At 41.6% G+C, this 13035-nt stretch overlaps 1 protein-coding gene across 1 annotated transcript; it reads right to left on the reverse strand.

Moving 5' to 3' along the window:
• Positions 1-977: 977 nt before the first annotated feature.
• LOC115797829 (transcriptional coactivator YAP1-A-like) lies at positions 978-11489 on the reverse strand. The gene is made up of 3 exons (XM_030754351.1): positions 11425-11489; positions 2720-2777; positions 978-2051 (listed from the first exon to the last, which is right to left on the reverse strand). The coding sequence occupies exons 1-3, from the start codon at positions 11447-11449 to the stop codon at positions 1895-1897; spliced, it is 240 nt and encodes a 79-aa protein (XP_030610211.1). The 5' UTR covers positions 11450-11489; the 3' UTR covers positions 978-1894.
• Between the last annotated feature and the right edge of the window lie 1546 nt (positions 11490-13035).

The raw sequence follows: 13035 nt of genomic DNA on the forward strand, positions 1-13035 counted from the left end.
TTCAAAGACAAATTAAATCTGCATAAGAATGCAGGAAACGTTCACTCAGCAGACTGGAGGTTCATTGTGTTTAAATCCATGTTTTGTTTTCCATGTCTGATTGGTTGTATTTAAGCTCCAAAACTACTTGGAGTTAGGAAACTCGTCATTTAAGCACTGTTTCATCTCTACATGCTGAAACTGATGCTGAATGTTGTGCATTTCAATGTGAAGCCTGACATAGTGTGAACTGAGACTGGGTTGGTTAGTTTGGCTTTACAAGATGAAATAATAATATTTTGGTATGATAGCTCTGTGTAAAAACTATTGGTTTAGTGCATGGAGTCTGCTGCTGCTGTTTAGCTTGAAAATAAACCATGCAGAACTACAGAGAGCGTTCTCTGTGGTCTTTCCTTATCTTCTCAGTCAGATGGGAAAGCTAATGTTTTGATCTTCTCCTCTTTCCTTTCAGTCCATCTTCCAATGAGTTGCTGCAGCAAGAAAAAAACACGTCTTGTTAGTTTGGACAAGCTTGTGGCAGCAAACTTCAGCTCCACTGTGGCCCTGAAGAACAATTCAGAGGCAGGAATGTAGACCTTCTCAGAATAGCTTCATCCACTGAGAAAACCTTCCTGTTGCTGGGAATAAAAACATATTGAGAGCTCAGTGAGGCTCTCCAGAGAAAAGGCCAGAAACTGAACAGAGACAAAGAAAGGAGACAGAAAAGGGCTGCAGCAATTTAAAATATAATGAACGAGAGTCTAGACAGGCTGAAGTGATTCAAAAACTGTGCTCAAACTCGAATACAGAGAAATGAAATTCCCAGGATCCTCAAAACCCTTCAAAATCTTTGGTTTTTATTGCATGAAGATGTCTTGGGACAGAAGTGGTTCTCAGAATGACAGAACTTGATAAAAACGTTTTCAGTTTTTCCATAATCGTTAACAAGATCCTGCCGAGGTGCATGAAATGTTCTACACAACAAAATAACACAACTTACTTTAGTCTGTGTGCAGCGAAACACCCGCAGACGCAACTCAGGACTAATAATATTGCCTGGAATGAAATGCTTTAGTTCCTCCCCCTTTAAGCTAACTTTCTTCTGATTGGCTGCCCCTGACAAACAAAAGCTTTGAACAGCAGGTGGGTGGGGCTTCTCTTCTCTCAGTCAGACTTTTGAGATGTCTGCATTAAGACTATCTGCTCTCTGTGACATCATACAATCCAAGAAAGCTGTGATAAACCGAGTGTTCAGACAAGCCTGGCTAATGTTTGTTATGTATACTTATTTATATGAGTTATTTTTGCGATAACATGATGATGCAATTTAGAAACCAAAAAGAGCGCCCTCTGGTGGACAGAGTACACAACATCAACACTCATAACGTGGCTGAAGGGTGTTATTAATGTGTGCTAATTAAAAGAGGTCAAACAACACAAACTAAATATTCACTTATTTAATAACACCTTTTAAAGAATGAGATAAGGGACCAAAGCTCCAAACACTCTTTATTATTAAATTGCAGACTTTCTGCTAATGATGGAGATTATGGATGGAAAAATACTGTTGGCTCTGTTAGCTTAGCTGGATATTTTACACTTGATTTCCACACGACTGCAGATATAAATAAATCAGACCTTCATTTATAAAATGCTGGTAGTTTTACAAATAACTTTGTCTTCTTATAAGATTATTTCTGAAGGTTATATTACAGCTGCAGTAACATTGTATTTACATACATGGATTAAAGCTGGATTAAAATCATGGTCAGAAATATTATACGAGGTTTTGGTGAAGGGTTTAAGACCAGCTGAGCCAGTGTGTGTTTCTTGTTTTATCAACACAGAAAACTTCACATATGAAAGCATCACATGGCTGCAGTAATGACGTGGAGGCAGGCTGGAGGATCTGCTCCTACATTTCCGTCTCTGTTGTCGGGTTCTGTCTCTGCTCTGTCACCTCCACCTCCCCCTCTCCCTCCACCTCTGAGCTCTCCTGAGGTGGAGGAGGCGACTCCGGGATGCTGCTGCTTGACACGGCGAGGCTCCACGAGGTCGTCTGGGTCACGTGACTGTCGAAAACAGAAAAGTGGCTCATTCAGTGTCACTGACCACTGAACAGTAACACCTGAAATGGGCTCCTCCTACAGATGTTTCTAAAGCTGTTTCATGACCTTTTGCTTCTTTTCCATTTTATGTTCCTTTTTTAAGGCAGAAAGTATGAAATATACAGGGTGTCTTCTACCAACAAAATGAGATATGCTGCTGGTGACATGAGTGGTTGCTGGAGGCTGACGGCAGTCATGGGGAAAGTGATTGTCCTCTAGATCAGTGCTGTCCACAGATACAGAATCAGATGTAGACGATGTGACGATAAATCGTAGTCAAATATCAGGATCTGCAGCATTTTTTCTGACTTTTAAATTTACTGACTTTCTGCTTTGATGTCCTTAAATCAGTTACAGCCTGTATTCTGTAATTTAACTGAAAAATTCAGTTTTGGATGGTTAAATAATCAGGAACCACAGGGAATCTTTGATCTACCATGCCTTTTTGTTCTGGTAATCCCACCTGAAAGGGGCTTATGGCAGATCTATCATTATTATCCAGTGTTATGGCCCCAGATATGGTTTCAACATAATGTCAAAATTGAATATGTTAACCTCTAATTAGGTGCCTGACAATAAAAGCCCTGTTTGAGGTTATCCTGCCCATGAACATGTGTGAAAACTCCTCTTACTTGACGTAGTATTTCACTCCTTCTGAGGTGTAGGCTTCCTCCCAGCCATAAGGAAGACCTGGTGGGGAAAGTGAAATCTTATTTAGAAGTTGTCATGTTAAATGTGATTTGTTCTTTCTCAGTGAAGCTTGGATGTGCAGCTTCACATCACCAAAATCCCTCACCAAACACACAAATATCCAGTTTCTATCCAGCCTGCTTTTCCTGAGAAGCTTGACTGTCCCATAAACCCTGCCACCCTCAGACTACCTTTACGCCAATTTTCCACTGCAGTGCAGTGATCTCTGCACTCACCATACAAGCCAGCAAGACAATAAGTCACTTAACCTCATTTCAGCGAACAAAATGGGGCAAAGTTTCAAATGCTGCCCACGGGGCATCAGACCTGACACCAAACATCTCACATGTTCAGAGAATACAGGGATTGTGGTGACTGAGGTATCACTGAGCAGGAGCCCTGAGATGTGTTTGGTTGGCTTTAAAACATTTCAACATCATATTTCTGTCATATTCAGCTATTTTTCCTGAACATAGTTCTATCTTTTCTTATTTTTGGTAGATTTGCAATGTTTTCTTTACCCAGCTGCAGGAAAAATTGACTTTCTCTGTGAAAGTTGAAGACCTTGCCATTGTAGACATGCTGTTTCTCAAACTAGGATCTTGGCACATGCAGGTGGTGCCCCAGGCAAAGAGGCAGAGAGTAACTATTTTCTGTCAGTAGTCATTGTACTGGCTGTGATAGTAAAGAGAGAGCTAAGCCTGAAGGCAAAGCTTTTGATCAACAAATATATCTAACTTCTAATCCTCACCTACAGTCACAAGCTCTGGGTAGTGTCTAAGAGGCAACCTCTGGGGTCTGAATAAATGAAGGTAATGCAGAAGTGCCAAAATCTGCAGTTCCTCTAATGTCCACTTGAGGTTCCAAAAGTGAGTCAGTCCCCACAGACTCCAGTGTTAAAGTTAGTGACAGGATAAAAGGCAGACACAGCTACCACGATGTCATCTGCTGGTTTCTGAAGTCCCCTTTTGAAGCCTCGAGATAAATGTTTCCACCGTCGTCATCTTGGTTCCAAAAACTGGATGTGATGAGTCTGACTGTGAAACTGCACGCTCAGTGGTTAACGGCTTGCCACCTGTAATCCTCCATTGTGAAACATATGACCAAGATTTTATTTCCTAAACAGTATAACCCAAAATGAGTGCGTGAGCCCATAAACTCAGCAGGAAAATGTTTATGGATGTCAGGGAGTGGTTTTTCCTTAGACGCCCATTGAGGTTTTTCACCTGACGTCATGTGCACATTGCTCCAGATTTCCTGACTGGTTGGCAGTGGTTCCTGCAGGTTTCTGGCTCTTGCTGGATGACAGTGTTTGCAAAGAAGGTGCAGCACCAAAAACCTCCTTGTGGTTGCTTTGATTTGCCACAGCTGCCTGTAGTTTTTCATGTTTCTCTGCAAACACTAACTACCTGAATAATTTTCTTTGCGGGATCGATCGATCGATCTATCTATCTATCTATCTATCTATCTATCTATCTATCTATCTATCTATCTATCTATCTATCTATCTATCTATCTATCTATCTATCTATCTATCTATCTATCTATCTATCTATCTATCTATCTATCTATCTATCTATCTATCTATCTATCTATCTATCTATCTATCTATCTATCTATCTATCTCCCATTCTACTCTTAAGTATCCTAGGAACCACAAGTAAGCCAGCAGTCAGAGAGTGAAGTGCTCTGTTGGGGTGATATGGTACTATGAGGTCTTTGAGATAAGATGGTGCCTGATTATTCAAGACCTTGTATGTGAGGAGAAGGATTTTAAATTCTATTCTAGATTTAACAGGGAGCCAATGAAGAGAAGCCAATATGGGAGAAATCTGCTCTCTTTCTAGTCCCTGTCAGTACTCTAGCTGCAGCATTTTGGATCAGCTGAAGGCTTTTCAGGGAGCTTTTAGGACAGCCTGATAATAATGAATTACAATAGTCCAGCCTAGAAGTAATAAATGCATGAATTAGCTTTTCAGCATCACTCTGAGAAAGGATGTTTCTAATTTTAGAAATATTGCTCAAATGCAAAAAAGCGGTCCTACATATTTGTTTAATATGTGCATTGAAGGACATATCCTGGTCAAAAATGACTCTAAGATTCCTCACAGTGTTACTGAAGGCCAAAGTAATGCCATCCAGAGTAAGTATCTGGTTTGACACCATGTTTCTAAGATTTGTGGGGCTGAGTACAAGAACCTTATTTTTTTTATGAATTTAGAAGCAGAAAATTAGAGGTCATCCAGGCCTTTATGTCTTTAAGACATTCCTGAGTTTAATTGATGCGTGTCATCGGCTATGCTTCCTCCATCATGCTTTACTTTAAACCGAATCTTTGAACTTGACAAAGATGCCTGACCCGCGGTGTGAAGGTGCTTTGTGTGGCTGTCAACACAAACTGTGAAGCTGTGTGATACATTTCACAGACCATGTTTCACCCTGCCGGTCTGAGTGCTGCAGGAAAGCAGGTGGTGGAAACGTGTCCACGAGGAAGACGCCACTGAACCTGAACAATACAGACCAGCTCACTCGCACGACTCCTGGAAACAAAAGTTCTGCAGTGGTTGAAAGTAACAGGTTACATTTAGATGTTATTCATGTCTAATTAACACATGACCTCAATAAAAAAAAAAACAAAAAAAAAACATGCAAGTGATGGAAGAGCAGACAGGAAGCAAGAGCGCGTGACTGCTGCAGGAGGAGAGAATCATGTTTTTATCATGTGGCTGAGCATGTGTGTGTGTGTGTGTGTGTGTCTGTGTGTGTGGTTCACTGAGCTGAGTCACTAAATCTGTGCTGCAGTGTGTGCATCCACATGGGTTTTGGTGTGAACTTGCATGTTTGTCTTCATGACAGCCAGTTTGAATTATTGACCCTGATCCTGGGAGTCGTCTGGAAAGTTTGCAGATGAACAAAGTGCAATCATAAATGTCCACAACTCATGTAACCAGCAGCAACAACCTTTAGAAATCAAACCTACAAAGACAAAATCAAACTTGCATAACGCCGAGAAACTACGGGCTCCAGACTTGTTCACTAAAAACACAAAGTTCTGTCACAGTTCTGGGTTTCTGACCCTGTGTCTTCTGTTTTGGACTTTCTGGTTCTGTTAATGTCTCTGGTTGATTCTCAGTTTTTTTGTGGTTTTTGCAGTTCTATTTCCCTTGTATCATCTTCAGTGATTAGTTCCAGCTGTGCTCCTACCTGTTTCCTCTCCCCTTGTTACATCATGTGTATATATTGTCTGTCTTTCTCTGTTCTATGTTGTGTTCTTGGTTCCCTTCATGCTATGTGTGCCGTGTGTCCACAGATTATGTGGGGTGTGTATTTCTGGCTCCAGTCCAGCCCTGTGTAGAATCATCACCCTGGTCCTGAGAATAAAAGCTGAGTGTAAGTTTAATCCTTGCCCTTCAAGTCCAGTTCCGTCTGTGCACAGTTGGAGAACCCAGAGAAGTTTGAGAAATCTCACAACAATAAAATCACCCTGAATCTTGAGACTGCACCACAAGAAGGATGAGGAGACACATTTTTAGCAAGGCGGGCTTCTAGCTTTGCGCCTATCTGCTCCATCCTGTGTAAACAATCCAAAAACAGGAGGCACTCCAGAAACTACCCAGACCGTGTGACGGCCACGTCTGTAACAAATGAACATTTGCCAAAACATTCTGATCACCCTGTTTACACACACACACACACACACACACACACACACACACACACACACACACACACACACACACACACACACACACACACACACACACACACACACACACACACACACAAAGTGCCATCAAAGCTTTCAGAAACTTGCCACTAGTAATAACAAAGTTCAATTTCCGCTTGAGCACCTCTGGACGTCCCCAAATGCAGCTGCTGTTTTCAGTCCTGCTCTGATTGCGATTTCAAATTCGACCTTACCCACCTTACCTTAAACTTCAGCACACAGCTAACAGGCCAGTTTCTGTTTCAAACAGCATCATCGCTGCTGAGGCCAGCCGAGTCTGCAGTTACGACCAAGCAGATTTCATGCAGCACATCAGAACCATGATCTTTGTGTTTCTTTACAGGGTCTTACACTTGAAATACACTTAAGCCTCATTTATGGTTGCCATGTTGGTTGGTGACTATAAGTGAGGCCTTGTAATCATTTACACTTGCGTTCTCTGCAGTTTTCTTCCGAGTGATGGGTGCTGCAACAGGAAATAGGTGCCATAACAGGAAACAAAACAATTACAGTGTATTTCTCCATCTTTTCCAGCTGTTGCAGCATGTCTGTCTGTGCCATCTAGGAACAGACTTGTTCATCACATACTTGTGTCTCCAAGAGTCGCTGTGAGTGATTCACATGGCCACATGCACCAGGTTACAAAATTTTGCTGCTGTGCTGGCATTCGAGAGGGTGAGCATTAACTGCAGAGTTCTGCATTTGAGGAAAACATCTGAACTGTGGTGCTAGTTTTTTGGCTGCACCAAAACAATATTCACACACCACACGAACCAAATCACCAGATCCTTGTGATTTTGTCCACTTTTAAAAAATGAAAAACCAATCAAAGGATCACATTTTGGATCCCGTGGAGATTCAGGAGATCACATTGGAACAAGGACAAAGAAACACAACAGGACAGGAGATGTAAAAATACGCTAATATAGAAAATGGTCCAGAAGTGCACAAGGAGATGCTTTGAAAGAGAGCGCATCCAAATTTAAATCAAGGTTTTAATTTATGGACCTGATCTAAGAACTAAGATCTAAGAACACACCTCATCTGCTTAGACATCAAGGAGCAAACTGCCCTCATCACAGACGCTCCTGCAGGAGTGTAGAGATCCATCAGCTAACCTGCCGCTTCTCATTTACAGATATCTGTGAATGAAAAACTGGGACCAGCTGTGATTCAGCCGGTGGTGCCACTTTAAAAGATGATGATGGGAGAGTAATTGTGAACTGGAAATCATCATTTGTTACGAAACTCTTGGGTTTAAAATTTTGGAGATTTGCTGGATTGGTGCAGATTTATTAGGGCATGTATGTTGCCAGGGAGGAGGCTTTAAGGTGAAGATTAGGGAACAAAAATGATGAAAGGAAGAAGAGTCTCACCACAGACTGAGGAAGAACTTTATTTACACTGAAATACTTCATATCCTACTCCTGATACAGGCTCAATTCAAGGATAAAATAGTAAACAAATAAAGAAATTACAGCCTTGAAAACATGACAAAGTTGGAGTATATTAAAGCTGGTGGAAAAGCCTTGAAAGGAGAGTATAAAATGATCAGATGATGATATGAATATTTTGCCTTGATTTATTTCACTGTGTCTGTGAACAGTTCCCTCTAATTCAGCTGTGCTGCCTGTGCATCACTGTGGGTTATTAATTTTTAATGTCCAGCAGCAGCAGAGTTCAGAAGGTTCGTTCAGATTACAGTAGGCCCATGTGGTGGATGGATGGTAATTTTCATATTTAACCATCAAATTTAACAATAATCCAGTGGTTTAAAGCTTGACTCTCAGCTCAGTTTTATCCTTTTAAGAAATCATTAACACTGTTTGTGAGAACATCAGATGGTGACAGTAGTTTTCCTGCGTGAGTAACACCAAACTCAGTCAGCACGTTCTCCAGATTAAAGAAGACATTTATGATTGTTGGTGGTGTCTGTCTGCAGGAAAGTCTCAGCTGATAGGCTGTCGTGACACGGCATCAAGCGAAGACTGTCCACAAACTTGTCAGTTTGCAAGTCGACATTGACTTTATGTGTTGTTGTGCTGCACCGTGTGTGTTTGCTCTGAATGCACAATAACTCTCTAGCACTTCAGCCAAAGACGGTTTCAACCATCTTCTGTGGTCCACCAATCACACAAGCCAAAGATGAAGTAAAGTAAGGCTGCTTCTTCATGAACAACTTCCAGCCCCTCATGGCCACAGGTCCACTGGAGTTCCTTCCTGCTCCAGTTTGGGACAAAAAATAGGTCAAAAATGAGGAATAACTTTTTTGTTTTTTTGTAAAAGACTTCTTGTGGCCCACCTGCAGTACCTTCATGGCTTCACCGAGGTTCACAGCCCACACTTTGGGATCTAGGATTCGAGTGCATTTATCACCCTGCACTATTGTTTTCTGTATTCTTTGGATCCCACCTGTGTGAAGCTGGTGATGACCTAATACAGGAAGGCTGGAAGGTTTTCCTTTTACAGGTGAGCGAGAGCAGCTGCTGCTGAAAGCTGGGACTTGTTGAGAAACATGGAGGAACGTCACAGAGATGCATTTTTGGGAGGAGAGCTGAGTGAATATAACTGCAAGCCATAGGAGGCAGTGTTGTCATGGTAACAGAGTCTGAGTTGCCACTTGCAAATGATGAATGAAGCGGACGCGTCTGCTGATTGTTTCTCAGGCAGGAAAAGTGTGTGTGTGTGTGTGTGTGTGTGTGTGTGTTACACACTGTAAATCTGTTGATGTTGAAGTTTCCACCAAAAAATTGTCACATATCATTCTGCAGGTTTACGGTTTGTCTCCAGGAGGAAGTTAAGGCGACGTCCTCTGAAGTGATAAAATGAATGAAATCAAAGTCCAGACAGCAGTTTTAAAGCCGAGCAGGTTGCCAGGCAACGAGCGCTGTGATGAAAATGAGCTACAGGTGAGCGTGATGATGAACACACTGAAGCTCTGGATCAGACTGACCTACATTCTGTCCTGATTATCCCTAACAGGACGCCGTGGATGCTGCAGGACGTCTGTGATCCATGGCTGTTAATTATGTAACCGCGCCCACGCCCTGATGGAGGGGAATTAGGGGGCTGTGTCAAAAACCCTCGTCCTGCCTTCAATTTGAACTGTTTTTGTCAGTTTTATAGTTTCTAGGACATGGACCACGGCTTCTCATAAAACACCAAAGGAAAAGATTATTTGATTTTATATGAAGTTAGCAAGAGAGTAATGTACTTCAAATTAATAACTTGTTCACAAAAGAAAAGAGGCCGTGCTTCAAAGTAAAAACTTGTTAGACTGAAAAAATAAAAAGGTAGCACATCAGCCAGTTTGAAATCCACAAAGATGAATTATTGGACAATGAATGGATTACTGTATGTTTGCATGAAAATATCATTCATATACTGCTTTTCTAGTCTTACTGATCACTCAAGCCACAATTAACGGTCCATCCTTCCATTTTCTTCCACTTATCCCATTCAGGGGTGGGGGTGGAGCCTATCCTATCTGTCACACCTGGACAGGTCTCCAGTCTCTAAGAGGGCTAATACACAGACAACCATCCACACTCACATTCATACCTACAGCCAATTTAGAACCACCCTCTAAGCTAACATGGCTGTCTTTGGACTGTGAGAGGAAGCCGGAGCACCTGGAGAACATTCAAATGCCTTCAGGTGCTCCGTATCCAGCTGCTACTATCACTTCATAGAACTGCTGCAGAGCAGATCATTGAAGAAAGCGGTGTGATTGTGTTTTGATCCTGAGCGCAGCTCTGCAGACCGCCGTCTACGTGTTCATGCTCCTCATCTGTGCTGGACTTCCATCGCTCAGCTTTTGACCTACACATACAGCAGAACTGTCGCTGCTTGCTCTTGATCTTCTGAAGGACTGCACACAAAAAGGCCTGTTACCCAGAATCCTTCACTCAATGACCATTGCGAACAGACACTGGTTACTAAAAATGCTCAAAGACACCACAAGAAATTTTCAGTTCACTTCAAGATTTCAACAATGAAATTAAAACTTACAAATAAAAAGAATAAGTCAAAGCTACAGAAGGTAAAGCGACCTCAGCTCTGAGGATCTGCACTGAAGTTTCCTCCTCTTTTTGTAGGACTCCTTAAAATGGACCAAAGGAAAGACTCAGAAACCAGGTGCAAGTGGGAACATTGCCTAAACCATCTAACTCTCATACTGTGCACCGTGATGTATGTGCTTATTTAAGTATGGATAGCCCCCAGTGGCCCCACCCCTGGACTATCAGATCCATGTCTTTGGGAAGTCAGTCAGAGCCACAAACTGCTCTGTTGTAGCTGCTTGAGGAAATAAAACACCCCTGGGAGATCTGCGTCGACCCTTTAGGAGGTTAACTAGTTCACAGCTTTTCTGAGAACAGAATGCTCACCTCGCCTTTCCCTGAACTATCTGAATTTAATCTTGTTACAGAATTCCTTGTGAGCCGCACCCTGGGTCTGTGCAGTTGCTGGGATTAAGCACTCTACAGCTACATATCGGCTTGTGTATTTTCTGGAAATGCAGTACCAGTCAAAAGTTTGGACACTGATTCATATGAATGGGTGAGTGTGTCCAAGCTTTTGACTGGTACTGTATCTCAGTGCTTCCCCTGAGTTATTAGTGTTTGCTTGGAAAGGCCTGTGAAAATCTTACAGTTCATTCTGTTTACTGGGAATGCTACAGTCTGTGATACTGGTTTGAACAGCCACAGAGATCTTTGTGTTTTGCTTGGAAATGCTTCAAATTCCCCCAGACACTAAACACCACCTCGGTGTATTTCCTGAATACCTTTCATTCTCTTTGGCACCAGAAAGTACCTGATCGCTTGGTTTATTTGCTTATTTGGATACGAACAGGTTTTATACTTCATGCTTTGAGTTCCTTCTCTGAAGCTGATGGGTTTCAGTTCCTGTTAGTATCACCTGAAAACACCTGTGGGAACCACATCCTTGTTCCTGCTCAGTGACAAACTCTTCTTGGTGGTGCATTCAAGGATGCTTTTCATTTTAAGCTCACCTAGAAAAAACAAAAAATGATTGATTAGATTTATTGTTTTTATTATAGTAACCTGTCATATTGAACATGTCTGTTGTTCCTATGGCAATTTTGAGTCTGTCTGTGGTTGTTTTTGCATGTTTTTGTGAGATTTCTTTCTGTTGCCTCTCTGAGGGACTTTGTGTTTAATTTGTAATTTTGAGTCTCCTCTGCATGCTTTTGTGGTTGTTTTAAAGCAATTTCACATTTCTTTTCTTCCCCTAGTCACTTTTTAAATGTTTTTTTAGTTGGTTTTCAGTTTTTGTGGTCCTTCAGCATCTCTTTGTAGCACTTTTGTTACTGTTCTAAAAAATCAAGTTATTTTAAACTCGTAACAAACTCTTGTCCTCTGAGACCTCTAACCACTTGTTTTATAAAGTCTTTATGAGGCTTTTTCATTAAGCCTGAGTCACTTAAATGAATGGCAAACACCCATTAACTACACTGTTTGCTGTTTTTGCCACTAGGAGGTCTCTCAGCTACAACAATAACCAAAGCTGTGGTTTGATCAGATCTGTCAGTCAGTCAGGTTTTTGAGGTTTTCATTTGCGTGGACGCAGTGATGTATTGGTTAGCAGATACATCAAATACCACACTCAGTTAAAGCAGACGTCGAGCACATGAACAAACACACTGAGGCAGCAGTGGATCTGCTTAAAGCCCTCAGGTCAATGCTGCTATAATTATTTTCTCTTCTCTTTCGTGAGCAATTAATCACAATAATCTTTGATCGCTCTGTGGGTCCATATGTTTGTGATGGCTCCTCCTACCATCTTTCACCTGAGCTGAAGGAAAAGGGGTGCAGCCTGTGTAGCAGGATTTGAGGAGCATTTTCTTTTGTGGGTCAAAGTTGTGCATATGTATAGTTGTGGATCAGCTACTGTTGTGGCCAAGTGAAGTACATAATCCCTTAAACTATGCAGGATCATCATCGCTCTCAATCTCATGTGATTGAGGCAATGTTAAACTATCAATATCTTTAGTCACACGTTAACTAACATGATGCCAAATGTCTCAATCAAAGTAAAAATAGGACCACTTTAGATTGTGATTACTTAGGTCTCCAAACAGTTGGGGTTTAACTCGAACTGACTGCGATCACTCTCAGACTCGAGCAGGTCTGCAGATACAGTAACTGCAGGCTAGTTTATAAATGCAGACAGATTGCCAACACGTTGCGTTCAGTCTAAGTCAGTCTATGCCGCTGAGTGCAGCTTGTCTGCAGTGTATCTTTCTGCAACAGGAAACTCGATTCAACTGATTGCTAATTGGTTGTATTCTGATTACATTCCTATATAATAGCAACTGAGCGCCTATATGAAGCACCTGTGCAATATTTGCTGATTTATTGCAGTTAATTGCTGTATTATCACAAACAGGTATTCCAACCATTCAATCTCAAACTAATGGTAGACCAACTCTGTCTTATTGCCATTTTATTGTTTCCTTGATGCTTGAAGGTCATTCTGAAGATGGCAACTGATTGCGAATGGTCCCAT

This window comes from Archocentrus centrarchus, chromosome 19, assembly GCF_007364275.1.
Source record: "Archocentrus centrarchus isolate MPI-CPG fArcCen1 chromosome 19, fArcCen1, whole genome shotgun sequence".
Taxonomy (NCBI): Eukaryota; Metazoa; Chordata; class Actinopteri; order Cichliformes; family Cichlidae; genus Archocentrus; species Archocentrus centrarchus.

Coding starts and splice junctions, on each gene's coding strand:
- LOC115797829 (XM_030754351.1), bottom strand. CDS start 11,449: ATGTGGTTCCCACAGGTGTTTTCAG. Junction 2,778..11,424: donor GTTCCCACAGGTGTTTTCAG/GTGATACTAACA, acceptor TTTCCCCACCAG/GTCTTCCTTATGGCTGGGAG. Junction 2,052..2,719: donor GGAGTGAAATACTACGTCAA/GTAAGAGGAGTT, acceptor TGTTTTCGACAG/TCACGTGACCCAGACGACCT.